This window comes from Zalophus californianus, chromosome 7 (genome assembly GCF_009762305.2).
Source record: "Zalophus californianus isolate mZalCal1 chromosome 7, mZalCal1.pri.v2, whole genome shotgun sequence".
NCBI lineage: Eukaryota > Metazoa > Chordata > Mammalia > Carnivora > Otariidae > Zalophus > Zalophus californianus.
The window spans coordinates 5,907,284-5,925,631 of record NC_045601.1 but is presented as its reverse complement, the minus strand read 5'-3'; the positions used below and the strand labels follow the sequence as shown (position 1 = coordinate 5,925,631).

General features: G+C 36.6%; 1 protein-coding gene and 1 long non-coding RNA gene across 7 annotated transcripts in view; one reads left to right on the top strand and one right to left on the bottom strand.

The window, feature by feature from the left end:
• PACRG (parkin coregulated) overlaps positions 1–18,348 on the top strand; it is a 512,890-nt gene that overhangs the window by 294,115 nt on the left and 200,427 nt on the right. For all 4 annotated transcript variants that reach the window (XM_027600841.1, XM_027600838.1, XM_027600840.2 and 1 more), the window contains exon 3: positions 2,176–2,347. In XM_027600841.1, coding sequence (XP_027456642.1) covers positions 2,176–2,347 — 172 coding nt within the window. The remainder of the gene's footprint in view (positions 1–2,175; positions 2,348–18,348) is intronic.
• LOC113926202 lies at positions 3,874–17,789 on the bottom strand. Of its 3 annotated transcripts, none has more exons than XR_003521227.1 (5): positions 17,714–17,789; positions 13,437–13,613; positions 9,380–9,640; positions 9,004–9,249; positions 3,874–4,146 (listed from the first exon to the last, which is right to left on the bottom strand). It is a non-coding gene; the product is annotated as an uncharacterized LOC113926202 (long non-coding RNA). The 3 variants fall into 3 exon arrangements; XR_003521226.1 differs by having other exon boundaries at positions 9,069–9,249; XR_003521225.1 differs by lacking the exon at positions 9,004–9,249.

The following is an 18,348-nucleotide window of genomic DNA, read 5'->3' as shown; positions in this document are numbered from 1 at the left end:
GTTGTCATGAGGAATGAAATGAACTAATACACCTAAGTATTTACAATAGTGTCTGGTATCATAAACATGGCATTTCTTTACTGCTGCTGTTGTGGATGTTCTTAGTATTGTTTCCCCAAACCACACAAAGAAACAAATCAATGGAATTCCAAGGAAAAAAATGGCATGTCAGCCGTCTTAGTAGGAGATTTTTAATTTGCTTCTCCAAGTGACCTAAATTCATTTTTAAATGTTTGAGAAAGACATGAGATAGCAGCAATAAAATATTTAAATAGGCTTTCTTATTTTTCAAATCACTGCCCCCCCAAAAAAGTGATCTACGTTAAAAAAAAAAACAAAACTGCAAAATAGAAAGGAAAAAGTAAATGTAAAACACAACCAGGGGCCAAAAAATAAGATGACAGAAGTCAAAATAGACATTGTGATAAATGTGAGTGACTGAAAGTATTAAAAAGTCCTAGATCACATTAAAATACAAAATTTAATAATTTGCTATTTATAGGACACATATGTACAAATGTGACAGTGGGCTAAAAGAATTAGAAAAACATCAATAATATAGAAAAAATATAATACAGATGACATTTATATTATGAAGTTAGGCAACAAGGTAAAACTGATAGTAACACTGTACGTTTTGGAGCTGAATGATGTAGCAATACCTTTTAGTTGTCATGAGGAATGAACAAAACAGTTGTACAAAATGGTGTTCTAAAATGTCTTCAAATACACAATAATCCTTGAAGGCTGGCATTGGATATATATTCCATAAAATGTTACTATGAACAAAGTAAATTTTATGAATGTAAAAGGAATATAAAATGAAATTGATGTCCATGTATTCCTCCCTCTGGGACTCATTTTCCAAGCTCCAATTCCAAGAGGACATCTAAACATTCAACTCTTGACTGTTTACTTCCTTAGTTGGCTGGGTAGTCCATGAGCAGACTGGAGACAGACCTCCTTCTTGGGGAACTGCAGGACATTTGATTCAATCTACAGTAGACATTTGGGGATGTGCTAGGGGTGTTACCAGTTACTCATCCCCGGGGACAGGCAGCCATGTGGCTAGAGACTCCAAAAAGCTGAGAGAGAGCTAGAAGATATAAGAACCTCCTAATGTAAAAGGCAGTTTCTCTGAGGTCTTGATGGGCTCCTCATTTAATTATAAGGTGGTAATTCAAAGCTGGGTGCATTCATAAGGACTTGAAGACCTGGGGAATTTGCACCTCCCCCTGGAAACGCTGCATGCATCCTTTGCTCTGTAAATGGATTGTGTCCTCAGTCTGAGTCTGTTGGCTTCTTTCCATTCATGATATCACCATCACTTCTGTCACCTTGCAGGTAGCAAGTCAGGTCATGGATACTCTAGACAGTGAAGGACCTGGGCTAGAGGCTGGAACAGACCTCCTGCAGCGCTCAACACATCTCTTTTCTCAACCCCAGAGGTTTTGTTTCCATTTGCTGTTGCTGCTGGATGCTTTTACGAAGATCAGGACAAGAAGTCATGGAGGCATTATTGAGGGTGAAGGATATAGCAATGGAAAAGTGATATATTTCTGTTCCCCAATGGAGCAGCCAAGAGAGATTGGGATATTTTTATTTTTTTTGAGGTGACTTGAGAGCATCAACATTCTCCTTATCCTGCAGGATCCAGGGAACATTCACACAATCCTGTTTTATCCCTCACTCTCATACTTGCTAGGTCCCCAAAAGATACATTTCACAAGAATATACTGGTGTGCCATCCCTATTAGATTCCTGTTGGAAATTCATATGCTAATCTCTCTTCAACTGTTTTTTCTTTTTTTCATTCTGTTCTTACATATGTCTTTTCAACATACATACGGTGGACTTCTTGAATGCTTTTCAATATTACATTTGTGCCAAATGGTAAAATACTAACCAAAGGACTGCAAAACAAATATCAATGTTGATTATTTATTATTTATTATTCCATTCTGTTAAAATGTGAAGGTCAATGACTGTGACCCCATTGCTAATGGAATAAAGACATGCTGATGTACTTCAGGTCGTTAGATGAGTTGCTTAATAAAGTTTTCCCAAAGTCCTGAAGAACGTGCTCCTCCTAAGTCAGTGACAGCCTCATAGCTGATCCAGCCATGCTTTGCCCCATTGTTGTCTTCACATGGCATTTCTTCTCTCTCCTTTCAGGTAGAAATTGAGAAGCTGGATTACCATCATTATCTGCCCCTGTTTTTTGATGGGCTCTGTGAAATGACATTTCCCTACGAGTTTTTTGCTCGGCAAGGAATCCACGACATGCTGGAACACGGGGGGAACAAGATTCTTCCTGTCATTCCACAGCTCATTATCCCGATAAAAAGTAAGTGAACAGGTGAAAAAGCATCATTCAGCTTAGAAGGTGCTGCTTTTTGACAACTCGCTAATTAAGCAATAAAACACAACAGACTGAGGCTATCCCCAGGTTTTGCGGGAATTTTATAGGTTGACTTACGGGGCCAGACATCCCAAATCTACTCTATCCCATTGTTACTGCACTGAAGCTTCACCACGTAAACCAATTGCACAGGCTTTATACTAATTTAAAATGCTTCCCAGTAATAACACAAGCATTAACATTAATTTATACATGCAGAAGTAAAGTGTCTTTGTATTCTACGCCACCAACTTCCAAGTTCTTTTCAAATGACATCCCTAATTTTTAAATTACCATATAAACCCAATTATGTTTAGGATCTTTTAGGTAATAGGATTCACAATTTTACGAAAAAAATTGAATAGAGAAGAATTAATGTTACCAAATGTTTGAAATTTTTTTTTTATCTATGATAGGTTACCTGGGGAAATTCTAGAGTAACCCTGTCATTGACTTTATTTCTTTGTTTATAGGATGAAATGCTTTATTTCTATGGCCAGGTTCTTCAGGCATGAATCTCTTTGGACTAGTTGTCTGAAAGCAGCCCCCTCCCAAAGTGTTTCTGAGATTTTCATTTGCCAATAAGACGGTCTATAATGACTCCCGAACAAGCTCTGTTGCTTGTGTTGCTCTGGGTCCAGCCTCCTCATCTTGCTCTACAGCTGCTGCTGACCCTTATAATAGAGCCATCATCTGGGGACAAGGGTCCAGGAGGGGATGGCCGGCTTCTCCACAGGTTGGGAATGGCCAGGCCTAGGCCCTCACCACCCACCATCACACCCCAGGCTCTGTGCGCACCAGAGTTGCCCATCCATACTGCTGCTGCAGCTGGAAAGCAGAGAGGTGGGGCTGAGCACCTCCTGGGCAGGGACATCCCACCCTTTCCCAACTGCCCTAGGCATTTGGCCTCTTCCCCCACCACAAGTTCTGCCTCACTCCCTAGTCCAGGGTGAACCACTTCCTGGCATGACTGACCAGACACCTGTGTCTCCTAGGATCTGGGGGAACCCCACCCTCACTGTCTGAGAGCTGTTCTTGCCATGTGCTTTGACCAAAGCAAGAACTATTTAGTTCTAGTTTTAGTTCAACATTGGGTCATTTCCTACACCTGGATTATTTCATCTTATCTATGGTGACCTTTTTACTGATTTGAATTAAGTATCATTAGAATTCTAGATTTTTGGCCATTCTGCTGTCACTGTTTAAACTAAATCAGCTCTGAAACTTGCTCTCATGTTTTTGAGATTTTTTTTGTAAGAGATCTATAACTGACCACTCCAGGTTTCTACCAAGACATAGAAGTAAACCCAAGCAAAAGGACAGCCTACCTTCTGTGAAAAGTAACATGGGAAGAGAAGGGACACTTTAAAGCAGCTTCCTCTCCCCTCATGCATCAGCTGAGTGAAGGGCTGATCTTTGAAGTACTTCAGGAAGGACATATAATACTGAGTGACAGTAAAATCCTTTCCAGATGTGATTTATTCTAACAGTTCACAATTTTTGAATATGTTAAATTCTAGCTGAAATGCTACATTTTATAGAGAATGCCCTACAAGTTTTATTGACCAATAAAAAGACCCAGAACATTCTCCCCAGGAACTATCTTTAGAGGACATGATCCTTTGCCTCCTGCACCCAGCAGAATAGCAGCAACATCCAGAAGTCTGTTCTTTTCTTTAGAAGAATCTGTTCTTGTTAGGATCACTGTCTTCTCAGGACTTTTTCACTCATATCCATTGAAAACACTGAAAGGTGGAAAGAGAGTTTCTAAGTAATATTTTGATTATACTGTTTACAGTTAAAACAAACCAAAGTAGAGCATTGCAGACCAAGGTGAATTGATTTTCAACTTTATTTGATCTGTATTTTAAAGATATTTAAATGAGTTAAGAGAAGTGATGTGTTCTAAGGACAAAATTTACAGTACATACGTACTAGAGGTGATTTGCTCACAAGTGAAAACATTATTAAGAATTCAGTAAACATGTTTTGTCAGGTAAAATTAACTATATATGAATTTGATAATTCAAGATTCCAAAGGCAATGAGAATTTATTTTGGTAGATATCATTGCTTTCCTTCCTGGGCTTCCACTATTATATACTGATCCTGAATCTAACTTGGTTTGCTCCTCAATCTACTTACATCACTAAAGTCAAATTTTTCTCAGGAAGGAATACTGATTATGCAAGATCCTGCACAGTTCCAGCACAGTGTAAAAAATATAACGTGCGTAAACTAAATCTTTTCAGGTGAATTCTGGATTGAGGCTAATTGATCTGGAAGCAGGCTGATGCACATAATTGGCATAACATGTAACAGGCGTGTGTACCTGATTTTTCAAGCTGTACTATTAGTATAATTTTGACTCTCTCCAAGGGCAAAAATTAACCTTACCATCACCAGCTAGCAGTTTTTGAATAGTTTTCCTCGAATTCTAACTAATATCTATACCAGTAAAGCAAAATACATAAACTCCCTACAAGGATAAGAACTGGACTAAGCTGCCTATTTACCTCTAGAATCTGGGGTTGACTTCAGCTAATTACAAGGCTGATCACACATTCAGTATCTCTAGGCTTTCTAATAGGAAAGCAGGTAAGAAGACACTTTTTCTTTCTCCTTCTCTTTGTTTCAAGACCCCAAGTGAGGTCATTCAGTAATAACCAGAAAAGTGTGCATCTCATACTTCATTCTATTTGTGTTGCTTTATGGCACAGTTATAGTTGCTTCCCTTTCCTCCCACTTTTTGATTTCCGCCTTCTTGGGTTATCCTGGGTCAGAAACTTCAAAAAATACTGGTATAAAGGAGTCAGGGTTGACAATGGAACACTGATTGCTGACAGCAACAGCAGAACTTTATAGGGCAAGGATGAGAGGAACCCTCTCAGCCTTCTGGACTATGGGATGTAGGTTTCCATTTACTCCATCCGGTTAGGAAAACACACATGCATCGAAATCCAGCAGAGCAATACCAGGAAGGAGCCTCTAGAAACTCTACATATTAAACTCAGATAGGGATTCCAGTAATGGCCAGGAGGACAAAGACGCCAAGAGCAACCACAAGCACTGGGTTTGGGAATCTCTGTCTTCAGTAGCAATAAGAGCAATCACGCTAACACCGCCGCATGGGGCCATTCATAAAAGGCTCCTACACACAAGGAAGGAAATATCTCGAACAATGAAAGGAAAAGAATACCTCAACAACATTTAGTTCAGGAGCCAGAAGAAACCCATAGAAACTCAGGACTCAGGAAGATATAGCATCTAGGAGACAGAGGCAGAAACCCACAGGGGTCGGGGGACGGAATGCTATGCACAAAGAAATAAAAGTAACCAGGGTTAAGAATTTTACCAACAGTAAATTCCAGACAACAATGAGCACTGGAAGATAACCACCTTGGGTATGTTTCATCCCATGCACATGAGTAGAAGACCTGACGTACATAACAAACTGCATGAACACTTGTTAAAAAAAAGACTCATAAGTAAAATGTCCACCTGTCTTATACAAGTAGCTACTGAGAATATGCTCCAACTCTCAGGAGGTAAAGCCAAGTTAAGGACCCCAAAATGAGGATGTCATAGTGTGAAAAGCAGTTAACATTAAAAGCCACTAAATCTAGAGTTAAGTTTAAATAGTTGATGGAAAAGAGTTCCAAAACTGCATGAAATCTCAAGTAATTATTTTGGAGTAATGTGTCTAAAAATCCGAGGAAATTGGGTATAAGCCTTCAAAATCATGGAAAAGATCTAAGTAGTTAAAACAGAACCTACATGTTAAAATGACAAAAGCTGAACAGACAGCAAAGAGGTGCTAAGTGTCAAAAGCATAAAATAAGGTGAAAAACATGAAATCAAATAAATTAGCTTTAACCTGAAAATTAACTTTCAGATTGGTTTGTGGAAAAAAAAAAACTGTATATAAAACTAAATAATACTTGACTAGTTTAAAAATAAATGATATATTGGGATGAAAGAGAAAAAAGGAAGTTATTTTAATTGTAGAAAGGTAGAATTTAATGTAAAAAATTTCACAGGTATAGAGGATCAATTTATATCGATAAAAATATTCTAGGTAAAGATGTAATTGGTATAAGCCTTGGTTCTCGGAAAAACCATGGCATCATGTTTAAAACAACAAACAGCTACTTAAATTAGTGTTTTTTTCTGCCTGTGGAAGAAGAGTAAACCTCTTGACCCTGAGACAGTATGATGCTGGTTCTTCTTCCACTGCCTGACCTTCAGCTCCAAGATCTACAGTCTTTACCAATCCAAGTGGACAGCCTGCCTCTAACGCACCATGTCCCAAACTTCAGCGTGTGTATGAATCACCTGCAAGTGCATATGAATCGCTTGGTGAAATGCAGGTCCCACACAGCAGCTGTGAGATGGATCTGGGGACTGGATTTCTAAGAAGCCCCCAGTTGATGCTCTGCTGCTGCTGCAAGGTCAAGGCAAAGCTGACCAAGGCCAAGATGACACTTGACACCCCAGATCCTCCCACAAGATGCTGGGAATGAGAACAAGGTAGGGAATGAGCTGATAGAAACAGATGAATGATCATCTTCTATCTTACATTTAGGGTATCAAGAGATGTTGCTTCTTTCATGCTGTGAATAATTAGAAAAATATGATAAGTTTTTAGGCCTTAAAAAGTAACCATTAGTGGGTTAAAATAGATGGTCATCATATGAAGTAGTAGGGAAAGAAAAATGAAATATTAAGTTAGGCAATAACTTAAAAAAAAAAGCCAAGGTAGAATGTAAAAAAACAAAAAACAAAAACAAACCCAGTAAGATGACAAAAGGAAACCCAAATAATTGGTTATGATTACAGATAAATGGGAGAAATGATCACTAATCACAAGAAAAAAGTCTTGGTTTGGGAACTTTGAGAGGTTGTTCCCACTGTTTGTTCCCAACCATATGGTTTTGGTGGAGACTGCCAGTTACCAAGTAATGATCAAAATTTAGCTCTCACAACAAAAGCAAAAATAAACAAGTGGGACTATATCAAACTAAAAGCTTCTGCACAGCAAAGGAAACCATAAACAAAATGAAAAAGCAACCTACCAAATGGGAGAAAATATTTGCAAATCATGTATCTGATAAGGGGTTAATATCCAAAATACATAAAGAACTCATACAACTCAATAACAACAAAAAAAAAAGATCCAATTTGAAAAATGAGCAGACTGAGGGTTGCTGGAGTGGAGGGGGTTGGGAAGGATGGGGTGGCTGGGTGATGGACATTGGGGAGGGTATGTGCTATGGTGAGTGCTGTGAATTGTGTAAGACTGATGAATCACAGACCTGTACCCCTGAAACAAATAATACATTATGTTAATAAAAAAATAAAATAATATAAATGAGCAGAGGATTTGAATAGACACTTTTCCAAAGAAGACATACAGATGGCCAATAGGCCTGAAAAGATGCTTGACATCACTGTCAGGAAAATGCAAATCAAAACCACAGTATGGCCTCACACCTGTTAGAATGGCTGTTATCAAAAACACAAGAAATAACTTGTTGGCAAAGATGTAGTGAGAAGGGAACCCTTGTACACTGTTAGTGGGAATGCAGACTGGTGCAGCCACTATGGAAAAAGGTATGGAGTTTCCTCAAAAAAGGTAAAAAAGAACTAACATAATGATCTAGCAATTACACTTCTGGGTATTTATCTGAAGAAAACAAAAACACTAATTCAACCCGCAGGTTCACTGCAACATTATTTATAATTGCCAGATATAGAAATAACCTAAGTGTCCATTGATGAATGAATGGATAAAGAAATTGTGGTGTATAGCTATGATGGAATATTACTCAGCCATAAAAAATGGGGAAATCTACCATTTTTGACAACATGGATGGACCTCAAGGGCATTATGCTAAGTGAAATCAGGGAAATACAAAAACCATATGATCTCTTATGTGGCATCTCAAGAAATTAAAGCAAAACAAAACAAAAAACGAGTTCGTACATACAGAGATGACATTGGTGGTTGCCAGAGGTCGGGTGTTGGGAGTGGGAGAAATGGGTGAAGGTCAAAAGGTACACACTTCCAGTTATAAAATAAATAAAATAAATATAAATATATAAAATAATAAAAACATATAAAATAAGTCATGGGGATGTAATGTACATCATGTTGACTATAGTTAATAATACTGTGTTGATGTTTAAAAATTGCTAAGACAGTAGATATTAAAAGCACTCATCACAAGAAAATTTTTTGTAACTACATGTGGTGACAGATGTTTACTAGGCTTATTGTAGTGATCATTTTCTAATTTATACTAATCAAACCATTACATTGTACACCTGAAGCTAATATAATGTTATATGTCACTTATATCTCAATTTTTAAAAATTTATCTCTCTTTCACAAACTTATCTTCTTCCCCCCTCCATCCTTACAATATAGTTATATCACAATTTTGGTCAAATTAATAATCAATTGTTTACTATTGTGATCACATCAGTCCTATTCACTGCAAGTCACACATCTACTATGATTACATTTCTTTCCTTAGACAACTTGTTTTGCTTAGCACTGATAATTGTCTCATTTAGTTTGTTTGATTTGTATATACTTACTATTTTTCAAATATTTTAAGATCTAGCAAATGAATGTTTTTCAAATGTTCAGAACATCAGGCTACCTATCAATTTTCTTTCTTTTTCTGGAGACTTGGGTCCTTCCACTCTCCATCTTTCTGTTCCAGTCTGGTCCCAATGACCCAACACTATTGTTAATTCCTCTCTCAGGTTTACTGTCTTTTTCCTTAACTGTTTGTCTTGTTTTCCTCATCATTTTTATAGTGCACATTTCCTAGTAGTTTCCTGTAAGTACATGAAAAGTTTAGTTTTAATCCTTGTCTGGAAATCCTTCCATCACACTTGATTATTAGTTTGGCTATGTTGAAAATAATGTTCATTTAGAATTTTGAGGTCTTGTCTCCCAAGTTATTACCTTGCTTTGGACATCTTGATGCTACTGGAGTTTTTGGCCATTTGCCTGTGGCCTGTTTCTCCCAATCTCTGAAAGCTTTCTGGATGTTCTCTTTATTTCTGGTGATGTGAAATTTCAGGTCAATATGCTTTGATGCAGCTGTGTGTTTCTTCATTGTACTGGGAAATTTCAATTTAGAGAGAAAGGTCTTTCAACACTAGAAACCATTCATGTATTCTTTCTGTAATAATGTTCTCCCTCTATTTTATTTCTCTGTGATTCCTGCATATATAAAAATTATATATAAAATTATTGTATATATGTAAATATATATTATGTATAAATTATATATAAAATTATATAAATTATATAAATTATATATAAAATTACTTTTGTATATATATAAAATTTTACATATAAAATTTTAAAGGAACAATTCCTACTTGAGCTGAGCTTTGAAGGTCCCTTAGAGAATCAATTAGTTGATTCTCTAATTCTGTCTATAATTCCTGCATATATAAACAATATATATAAAATTATTATATATAAATATTAAATTATATAAATTATAATTATAGAAGTTATACATATAAAATTATCTTATAGGTTGATTCTCCAATATCTTTATCTTTTTGCTCAGATTTCTTGATTCTGCTTAGTTCTACTTCCTGGGAAATTTCCTTAACATCATCTTCCAAAACTTTCATTGAGTATTGTGTTAGTTACCATAATTTACTTTTATTCTGATTATTGCTTCTTAATAGTATTTTTTCTTCTTTATAAATCCATTATGTTCAGGCTCCTATCTCTCTTTGAATGTTTATTAACGGTTTTGCAGCGTCTGGTGTTTGGTTAGAGGTTTTTGCTTCTTACCTAATTACATTCTTTATTCATTTTGTAGCAGTGAACTTTTTTTTTGCTAGCTCTTAAGACTCTTAATCCTACATGCAGATCAACAGGACAATATACGGGCTAAGAGCATAAACTACGGAATCAGACCAGCCAGCTTTGAACTGGCTGTACCATTTAGTAGCCATTGAACCTAGGGCAAGTTGCTTTACTCCATGTGATACTGTTGCTTGGTCTATAAAATGGGAATAATATTATTATTAATATTATATGACATGCCAACTCATTTTATGAAGCTAGCATAGCCTTGATAGCAACAAGTTCATTATAACACATTACAAGAAGGAATCTTCTAGGACAATCTCATCCATGAGCATCAATGAAAAATTTCTAAACAAAATTACGAGAGAACCAAATCATCAATATATAAAAATTATGGTATCTCATGCCAAAGTTGGTTTTATTACAGGAACATAAGAGTGGCTTAACATTATAAAAATCAGTTAATGCAATTTACATTAGTGTATTATGATGGCAAAATGCATTTGATAAAAGCCAATACCTATTTATGTTTTTTTAAGATTTTATTTATTTATTTGAGAAAGAGAGGGAGAGCACAGAGGGAGAGTGAATGGGAGAAGCAGGCTCCTCACTGAACAGGAAGCCTGACGTGGGACTCGATCCCAGGACCCTGAAATCATGACCTGAACTGAAGGCAGATGCTTAACCAACTGAGCCACCCAGGCACCCCCTATTTGGGTTTTTAAAACAAACTAAGACTAGAAGAAAATTCTCCTTAGTACAATGGGAATTTTATCAATCAGAACAGGCTAGGTTATGTTGAAATAACAACCAATCTCCAAAATCAAAAGCTTAAAACAGTAAGTGACTTAGAATGAAAGTCTGTTTCTTACATGTGCTAAGTGCCAATTTCAGGTTGGCAGGGGGCTTGTTCACAGCAAATGCTTAGGGGCGTAGCCTGGTGGATGTCACTGCTGACATCACCAGAGGAAACAAGAGTCCCAAAGGATCTCTTTCTGGGAGATGAAGTGCTCCATCCTGGAAGTAACATATTTCATTTCTATTCATTACTCATTGGCCCAATCTAGTCCAGGGCCCATCCAACCTCAGCAGGCCAGAAATTATAATCATACCATGAACATTATGAATAAGATATTTTAAAGTCTCTGGGTTCTGTTATATTCTTCGGAAGAGTACTTATTCTGACAGTTAACCTGTTCAACATAAACTTCAAACTTTGTCTCCTTGTGGTAGACAGCAATCAGAGTTCTTCCGTCTCCCAGCTCTGGCTCATCATCTGGGCCCGCTGGGATCACTTGCATGTGTATAACTCTTAGGGGTTAGCTAAAGCTGGGCTATCATGCAGGTTTTTAGTTTACCTGCTCTTTGGGGCTCTTTCCTCCAGGATTACCCCACACACACACACATTAAATTTCTACCTGCTGTGCCATCCCAAAAGTCTCACCTTTGACATCTCAAGCCAGTATTCCTGCTACTATCTTGTGCCCCAGGCCACATACCTTAGCTATTAGAAGCACAAAGCTTTCAATTCACAAATCTTAACTGATACATTTCCCTCTTTCAAGGACAGACTCCCCTCTACTTTCAGCCTACTTTAAATTCTTTGGCATGACCTTCAAGGATTCTTTTTAAATATCTGGCTGCAAATTGTTTTTGACCTTATCTCTTATTATAGTTGACCCTTGAACAATGCACAGTTTAGAGGCACCAACCCCCTGCATAGTTGAAAATCTGGGTATAAGCTTTGACTCCCTCAAAACTTAACTACTAAGAGTCTACTGTTGACTGGAAGTCTTACTGATAGCATAAACCCTCGATTAACACATATTTTGTATGCTGTAAGGATTTTATATTCTTATAATAAAGTAAGCTAGGGAAAAATGTTATTAAGAAAATCATAAGGAAGAGAAAATATAGTACTGTATTTATCGAAAAAATCTGCATATAAGTAGACCCTTGCAGTTAGTGTTGTTCAAAGGTCAACTGTATTTCCCTTTGTGTGCCCTGTTAGCTATAGCCAAACTAAATGTGCTATAAAATTTCTTTTCTAATTCTGTACCTTTGCTTTCTTTTAAGAATGCCCTCTCTTACATCCCCCAGGGTCTCAATGGTAAGGGACCTTCAAAGCTCAGCTCAAATAGGAATTGTTCTTTGAAGCCTCTTCTCTTTCTTCTCTCCCTGCTTATCCTAAACTCCAGCCTTCTCCCCATTCCACTTTCCCTCCCCCACAGAATTTTATATCTTCCTTTGTTGTGTCACTTAGAACATAATCTTAGTAAGTAATATATTCCCAACGTCATCTAATGGGCTTACTAGTACATCATCAATTCATCAAAATACTTAACAAAATTAATTTGATCAGGTGCATAACTGCCATCCATATGAAAATCTGTATAGGCGTCATAGTCAAAAGTGTGAAATGGCCATTTGGGCTTGCCACTATAATGTATATCATACAAAAACTATTTCGTAAGAATCCCTAATCTCAAAGAGCAAATAAAGAATATAATGACATAATGCTTTCTATTTACAAGAGAAATTATGTCAGTGGTCAGAGTAATTTTTTGTTTATTCATCTTACATTCTCTCATGTGATTCTTTTTGTTTATAAGCAGAAACCTACATTTGTGAGACGGTCTACTAGGAGCCAAGTTGACTCCAGCTGCTCAAGAATTACAGAAATCTCACTGGTCTACAAATAGCACATAAGACAGTGGCCTCATTAGGAGAGCTCTAATGAGTTGAGGTCACCCAGCTATAAAGGATAAGCAGGCACAGACACAGCTAAAGAAAACTCAACATTTAAGTAGCAATAACATTTTTAAAAGCAAGATATTCTTGTTAAAGAATACTCAATGGAAAAAATATACCAAGTAAGGCTAAAACGTGAGAATCCATATCACAATATAAAAAATTGTTTTGAGAATTCTACTTAATTAGAAAGGAGCAAGTACAACTGAAATGCATTACTCTTTATTTATGATCTAATAGTTTTACTTATATACCTTGAAATTGTCCAGTTAAATTATTTTTAAAGCAATAATAACTATAAAAAAGTCATGATGTTTAACTTAAAAAGAAAATACCTAATTCTGAAAATATGGAAAAGGGGTGTATTAGGATTATTTTGATTATCAAATGCAAAAAAAAAATTCAAATTGTCAGTCAGGTTTGCTTGATGACTCACATGACTGAACAATCCAGAGATGGGTCTCATTTCAAGCATGGTTTAATCTGGTGGCTCACCACTGTCACTCTCTGCTTTGTTTTATGCAAGATCATCTTAAAGCTGGCTCCTTTCTTGGCCTCTGAATGTTCCAAGTAGATCCAGGGACTACATGCTTGCTTACTTACTTACGTATACCTGTAAGAAAGCGAAAGTGTCATTGCCCCTGAATTTATTATACCACCTAGGGGCACATCCCCAGCCTTGAACTGTGGTCAAGCGGATGGAACACACTGACTGGATTAACCTAGGTCATGCAATCATAGTACTGGTTAGGGGAAAGGAGAAGTTAGTTTCCCCAAATAACATGAATTCTATGTCAGAGACATTTACTGAGCACCAAATACCTAACAGCTCCCCAGCATTTCTGTTATGCAGTTCTGTGGAAGCATGGGACTAACTCTGCCAATGGGCTGTGAATGGAAGAGGTGTGTGTTCCCTCCAAACTAAGCTTTTCAGAGCCAATGCACTGTCCTCCTACTGTCTTCTCCTCACCCCGTGTTAACTGAATTAGATATCTACCATGAATGTGAAATGGTCCTTTTCTGTGTGAAGCCAGTGAGCCCATAGGGTTAATCTATTGCTGCAGCAAACCTAGCCTATACCGACCAATTCAGATTCCCAAATGAGAACCCATATCTATGGAGGGAAATGGAATCTGGAATCTTATAGCTTAAAATATCCATTTTATCAGGAAGTCACCTCCATCTTGTGATCTTTCAGTAGCTAATGCTAAAGACCACACCTCTCTGTCCTTTTTGAGAATTAGTGTGGCCACTGGAAAGGGACCTGGCCCTTGCTTCTATCACAGGCTTTACCATTTTGTGCAGATTAGTCCAACTCCTTGAGCTCAGGAGATGAGTCTGCATCTCCAGCTCTGAACATTTCTCCTGAACATGTTCCAAGTCTGGCTCCATTTCTACCAGGGCTTGGTGAGATGTTGGGAGGAGGTAGGTTCTAACCACCCTGAGCACAGAGCTTGAGCTCATGCAAACCAGACCCCAGCCTGCCATTAACTAGCTGTGTGGTTTTGGCAAATGAATTACGTCATTTCTCCCAGGGGATTATAAAACCTACTGCCCAGAGATGATGTAAGAATTAACCAATCACATGAGTAGAATGTTTAGCACAGTGCCAAGTCAAGGTGGTAATAATAGCAAATTATCATTTTTACCTTCTTGGTGTTCCTTCATGTGCATAGCTCTGCAGACTTCCTAACTTGGGGTCATTGAAAGATTAATAGATTTGGATTCTATAACTCTCATCAAAGTTACAATAAAAATGTTAGATGGAAATGGATTAGATCAAGTAGAGACCTTGGTGGTATTGCAGTAGGACCAAATCATCAAGGCATATTGCTTGGATTCAATTGCTCACACAGGAGGGAAAAAAAGCCTAACTCAACCCTTTCTGTGCCTTGCCTACAAGGGAGGTCTTGCCAGATGCCTTGCTGATAGCCTGTCTCTGATCTCTTTTATGAGTAAACTTATCAGAATACATGAAGTAAGCTTGGCCTGACACTCCACAGAACTCACTCTGGCTGGTAATAATCACCACTATTTTCTTGGGAGTTCTCAAATAACTTGCTTAAATAATCAATTCCAGAATTGTACCACATACTGATGCCAAACTTAGCAGTGTGCAGTTCTTCAAAGAGGGGGCTCCTCCTTGGAAGTGGATGTTCATCTACCTTCTGTGTGGTGCCACAACTCTCAGCTTCCTGGTTTTGTGAAAAGCCTGGCTTTGTGTCATAGCCTTCTTTATAGTTGACTACTTCCACTGTCTTAAAGCTGGGGCAAATTTAGAAAACCTTCCTCCACCAGAGGAAGAAATGTAACCGTAATTCTCAGAGAAGTGCCTGCTTGTTACAGCAGATCATGATTTGGTCTTATTTGGAGAATGGAGTCAGGGCTGGCCGACTCCTTGCTTGGGTCATCAGTGCATCTGTGGCCCACTCCTTCTGGCTGAACTGAGCCAGCAGTCTAGGGACAGGGGAGCAAGGTGCAAAGAGACAAACCCTGCACTGCTTTCTGACAAAGCAGAGTATGGGTAAGTTTATTCTTTGTTAATGTTAGAGGTGTTCAGGATGTATGAAAGCATGCAAAGGCCCACCCTTGCCTACAACAAGCATGAGGAGTGTGTGGGATTACATTGTCATTCAGGTTTCTTTATGTCTACAAAGTTGTGAGTATAACCTCGATCATGCTAAGGACTCTATTGTTGAGACCATTTTGATAATGAATACTTTCATTTATTAAAAAAATTAATAATTATGTATCAGTCTTTAAAACTAAGTATTTAAGGGAAAGAAAAGCCAAACACTCACCAAAGGCTAAGTTGTGTTCTATGGTCCTAAAGTCAGAATATATTCTTGTCAATTGAGAAAGTATAAAAGTTAACTACTTCTAATAACAAAGCTTTGAAAGAGAATCTGCATTTTGTATAAAGGCAGTTTTTCCTTTCCGTATGGGATGAGAGAAAAATTGATGCTTTTATTAACATAACACTTACTGGAAAACAATGAATTAAAGACAAAATTGTAGCCTTTATCATAGGTTTCCCAGATGCCCATAATAGCTGAGCTAATCCTCTGATGCATTAATTGCCCAAGAATATGAGAACTCAGCCATATCACATTTATTTAGCAGTCGAATTCTGTTTGGGAAGAGAAAAATTTCTACAATTTTGAAACCTACATTTAGTTTGAAAACATATTGTGAATTCATATATTCTGTAAATTAATGAATTACATGATTAGTGCCTCTCGACCAGCAAAATTTATGTCCATTTCAATCCAATTCAACTAATATGTTAGGCCAAACGATCTTAAATATTTATAAAATATTTTAACTTTAAAAAAAGACTTAAGATACATCATTAAGATTTCTATAATAGGCAAATTCTTGGAGATAGCAAGCAAGTAGATGAGAGGTTACTAGGGGCTGTTTTGGGTCATGAAAAAGCTTTGGAAATAGGTAGTAGTGATGGTTGCATAATTTTGTGAATGTAATTCATGCCACAGAATTGCACACTAGCAAATGGTCAAATGACATTTTATCTTATACATATTTTATACAATAAAAATAATAATCATTTAAGATAAATAAATGAGAATGATTCAAAGTCTTAAATGTCTACTCTCAGCATTATAATACTGTATTTTCTTTTAGAAATTCTGGTCTCTGACATATGACCAACAATAAATACTAGAAAGTTAAGATCAATTTAGCAATGTTTGTGATAATATAATTACTTTTAGAACCCCACTGAATTCACTCAAACAATAGAACCAGTAAAAGAATTAAGTTCACCAGTAAATAAATATATAAAAATAATGTTTTAATGTATGTGTTATGAAGAATTTTTAGAATGCATATTGGGATAAAATGGTCTTAGACAAATAGTATCAAAGTATAAAATTCCTTTGAGTAAACCTAACAAATTATGCAGAATCTAAATGAAAAATACTATAAAGCTTTCCTGAGGAGCTTAAAGACGACAAGGAAAATTGAAGAGATACATGTTTCTAATGGAAAGATTTAGTAGTAAAGATGTAAATTTCCCCCCAAATATTCTCTAAATTTATTAAAATTTTTATCTGTCTCAAGCATATTTTTTTAAGCTCACCAAATTATTTTAAAGTTTGTCTCAAAGTATAAATGGTTAAGAATAATCAAGAAAATACTGAGAACTCATAAGGAGAGCATTCTACATTCCACTAAATTAAAATATATGAAGTCATCGTGAAGAATATTTTTGGTAAATATGCTGAATATTTTTTAAGTAGTATAAAAGAGTATGTTTTTTTTAATGGAATAGAATCTTATGTGTACGTATGCCTACAGAAAAGATAGTCTCTACTGTTAGTGGCTGCGTATATAAATTTCTGTTTACATTCTATTCTACAAAATGAGATCATAGCTTTATAACCTACTTTTTTCCTCACCTGTGTCTTACAAACATTTTCCTATTTTTTTAAAAAATATTTTTCTATTAGATGACTTCGGTAACTTTGTAGTTTTCCATTATATAGGTATACCTGATTTTACTTAATCCTTTGTTTTTGGAACATTTAGATTGTTTCTAATTATAAATATTATCTATCACATCCTTCCCTATTACTCTTTCTGCACAGATGCATACTTCCTTAGACTAAATGCCCAGAAACGAAGCGAAATAGCTGGGTCAAATACTATACACATACAGTAGTGCCCCCCCACCTCAGCACACACACATACACTTTTATCCGTGGTTTTGCTTTCCTTGGTTTCAGTTTCCCATGGTCAACTGCAATCCAGAAGTAGATGATCCTCCTGGCATATGTCAGAAGGTCAATAGTAGCCTAATGTTATGTCACAATTCCTACATCATTCCTCTCACTTTATCTCATCACATAGGCATTTTGTCCTCTCTCATCACCACAAGAAGGGTGAGTACAGTAAATAAGATAGAGAGGGAGAGAGACCACATTCATATAACTTTTATTACAGCATATTGTCATAATTGCTCTATTAGTTATAATTGCTAATTTCTTATCGTACCTAATTTATAAATTAAACTTTATGATAATATGTATAGAAAAAAAACATGGCCTATGTGGGCTTTGGTACTATCTGATATTACAAGCATTTACTGGGGGTTATGGAACATATCCCCCATGGATAAGGGGTGGGGGGGGACTACTATATTGCTATAGAAAGATTGTGATGGTTCGTAAAACGGTATCTATGAGAGTGCCTCTTTTCCCAAACCTGTGTCCACACTGAGTATTAAATTTTCAAAAACTTTTTGTTAAATGATATTCAAAATTATAAAGTAGTATTATTTTGATTACTAATGAAGCTGAACATTCTGGAATATTAATTATTTTATT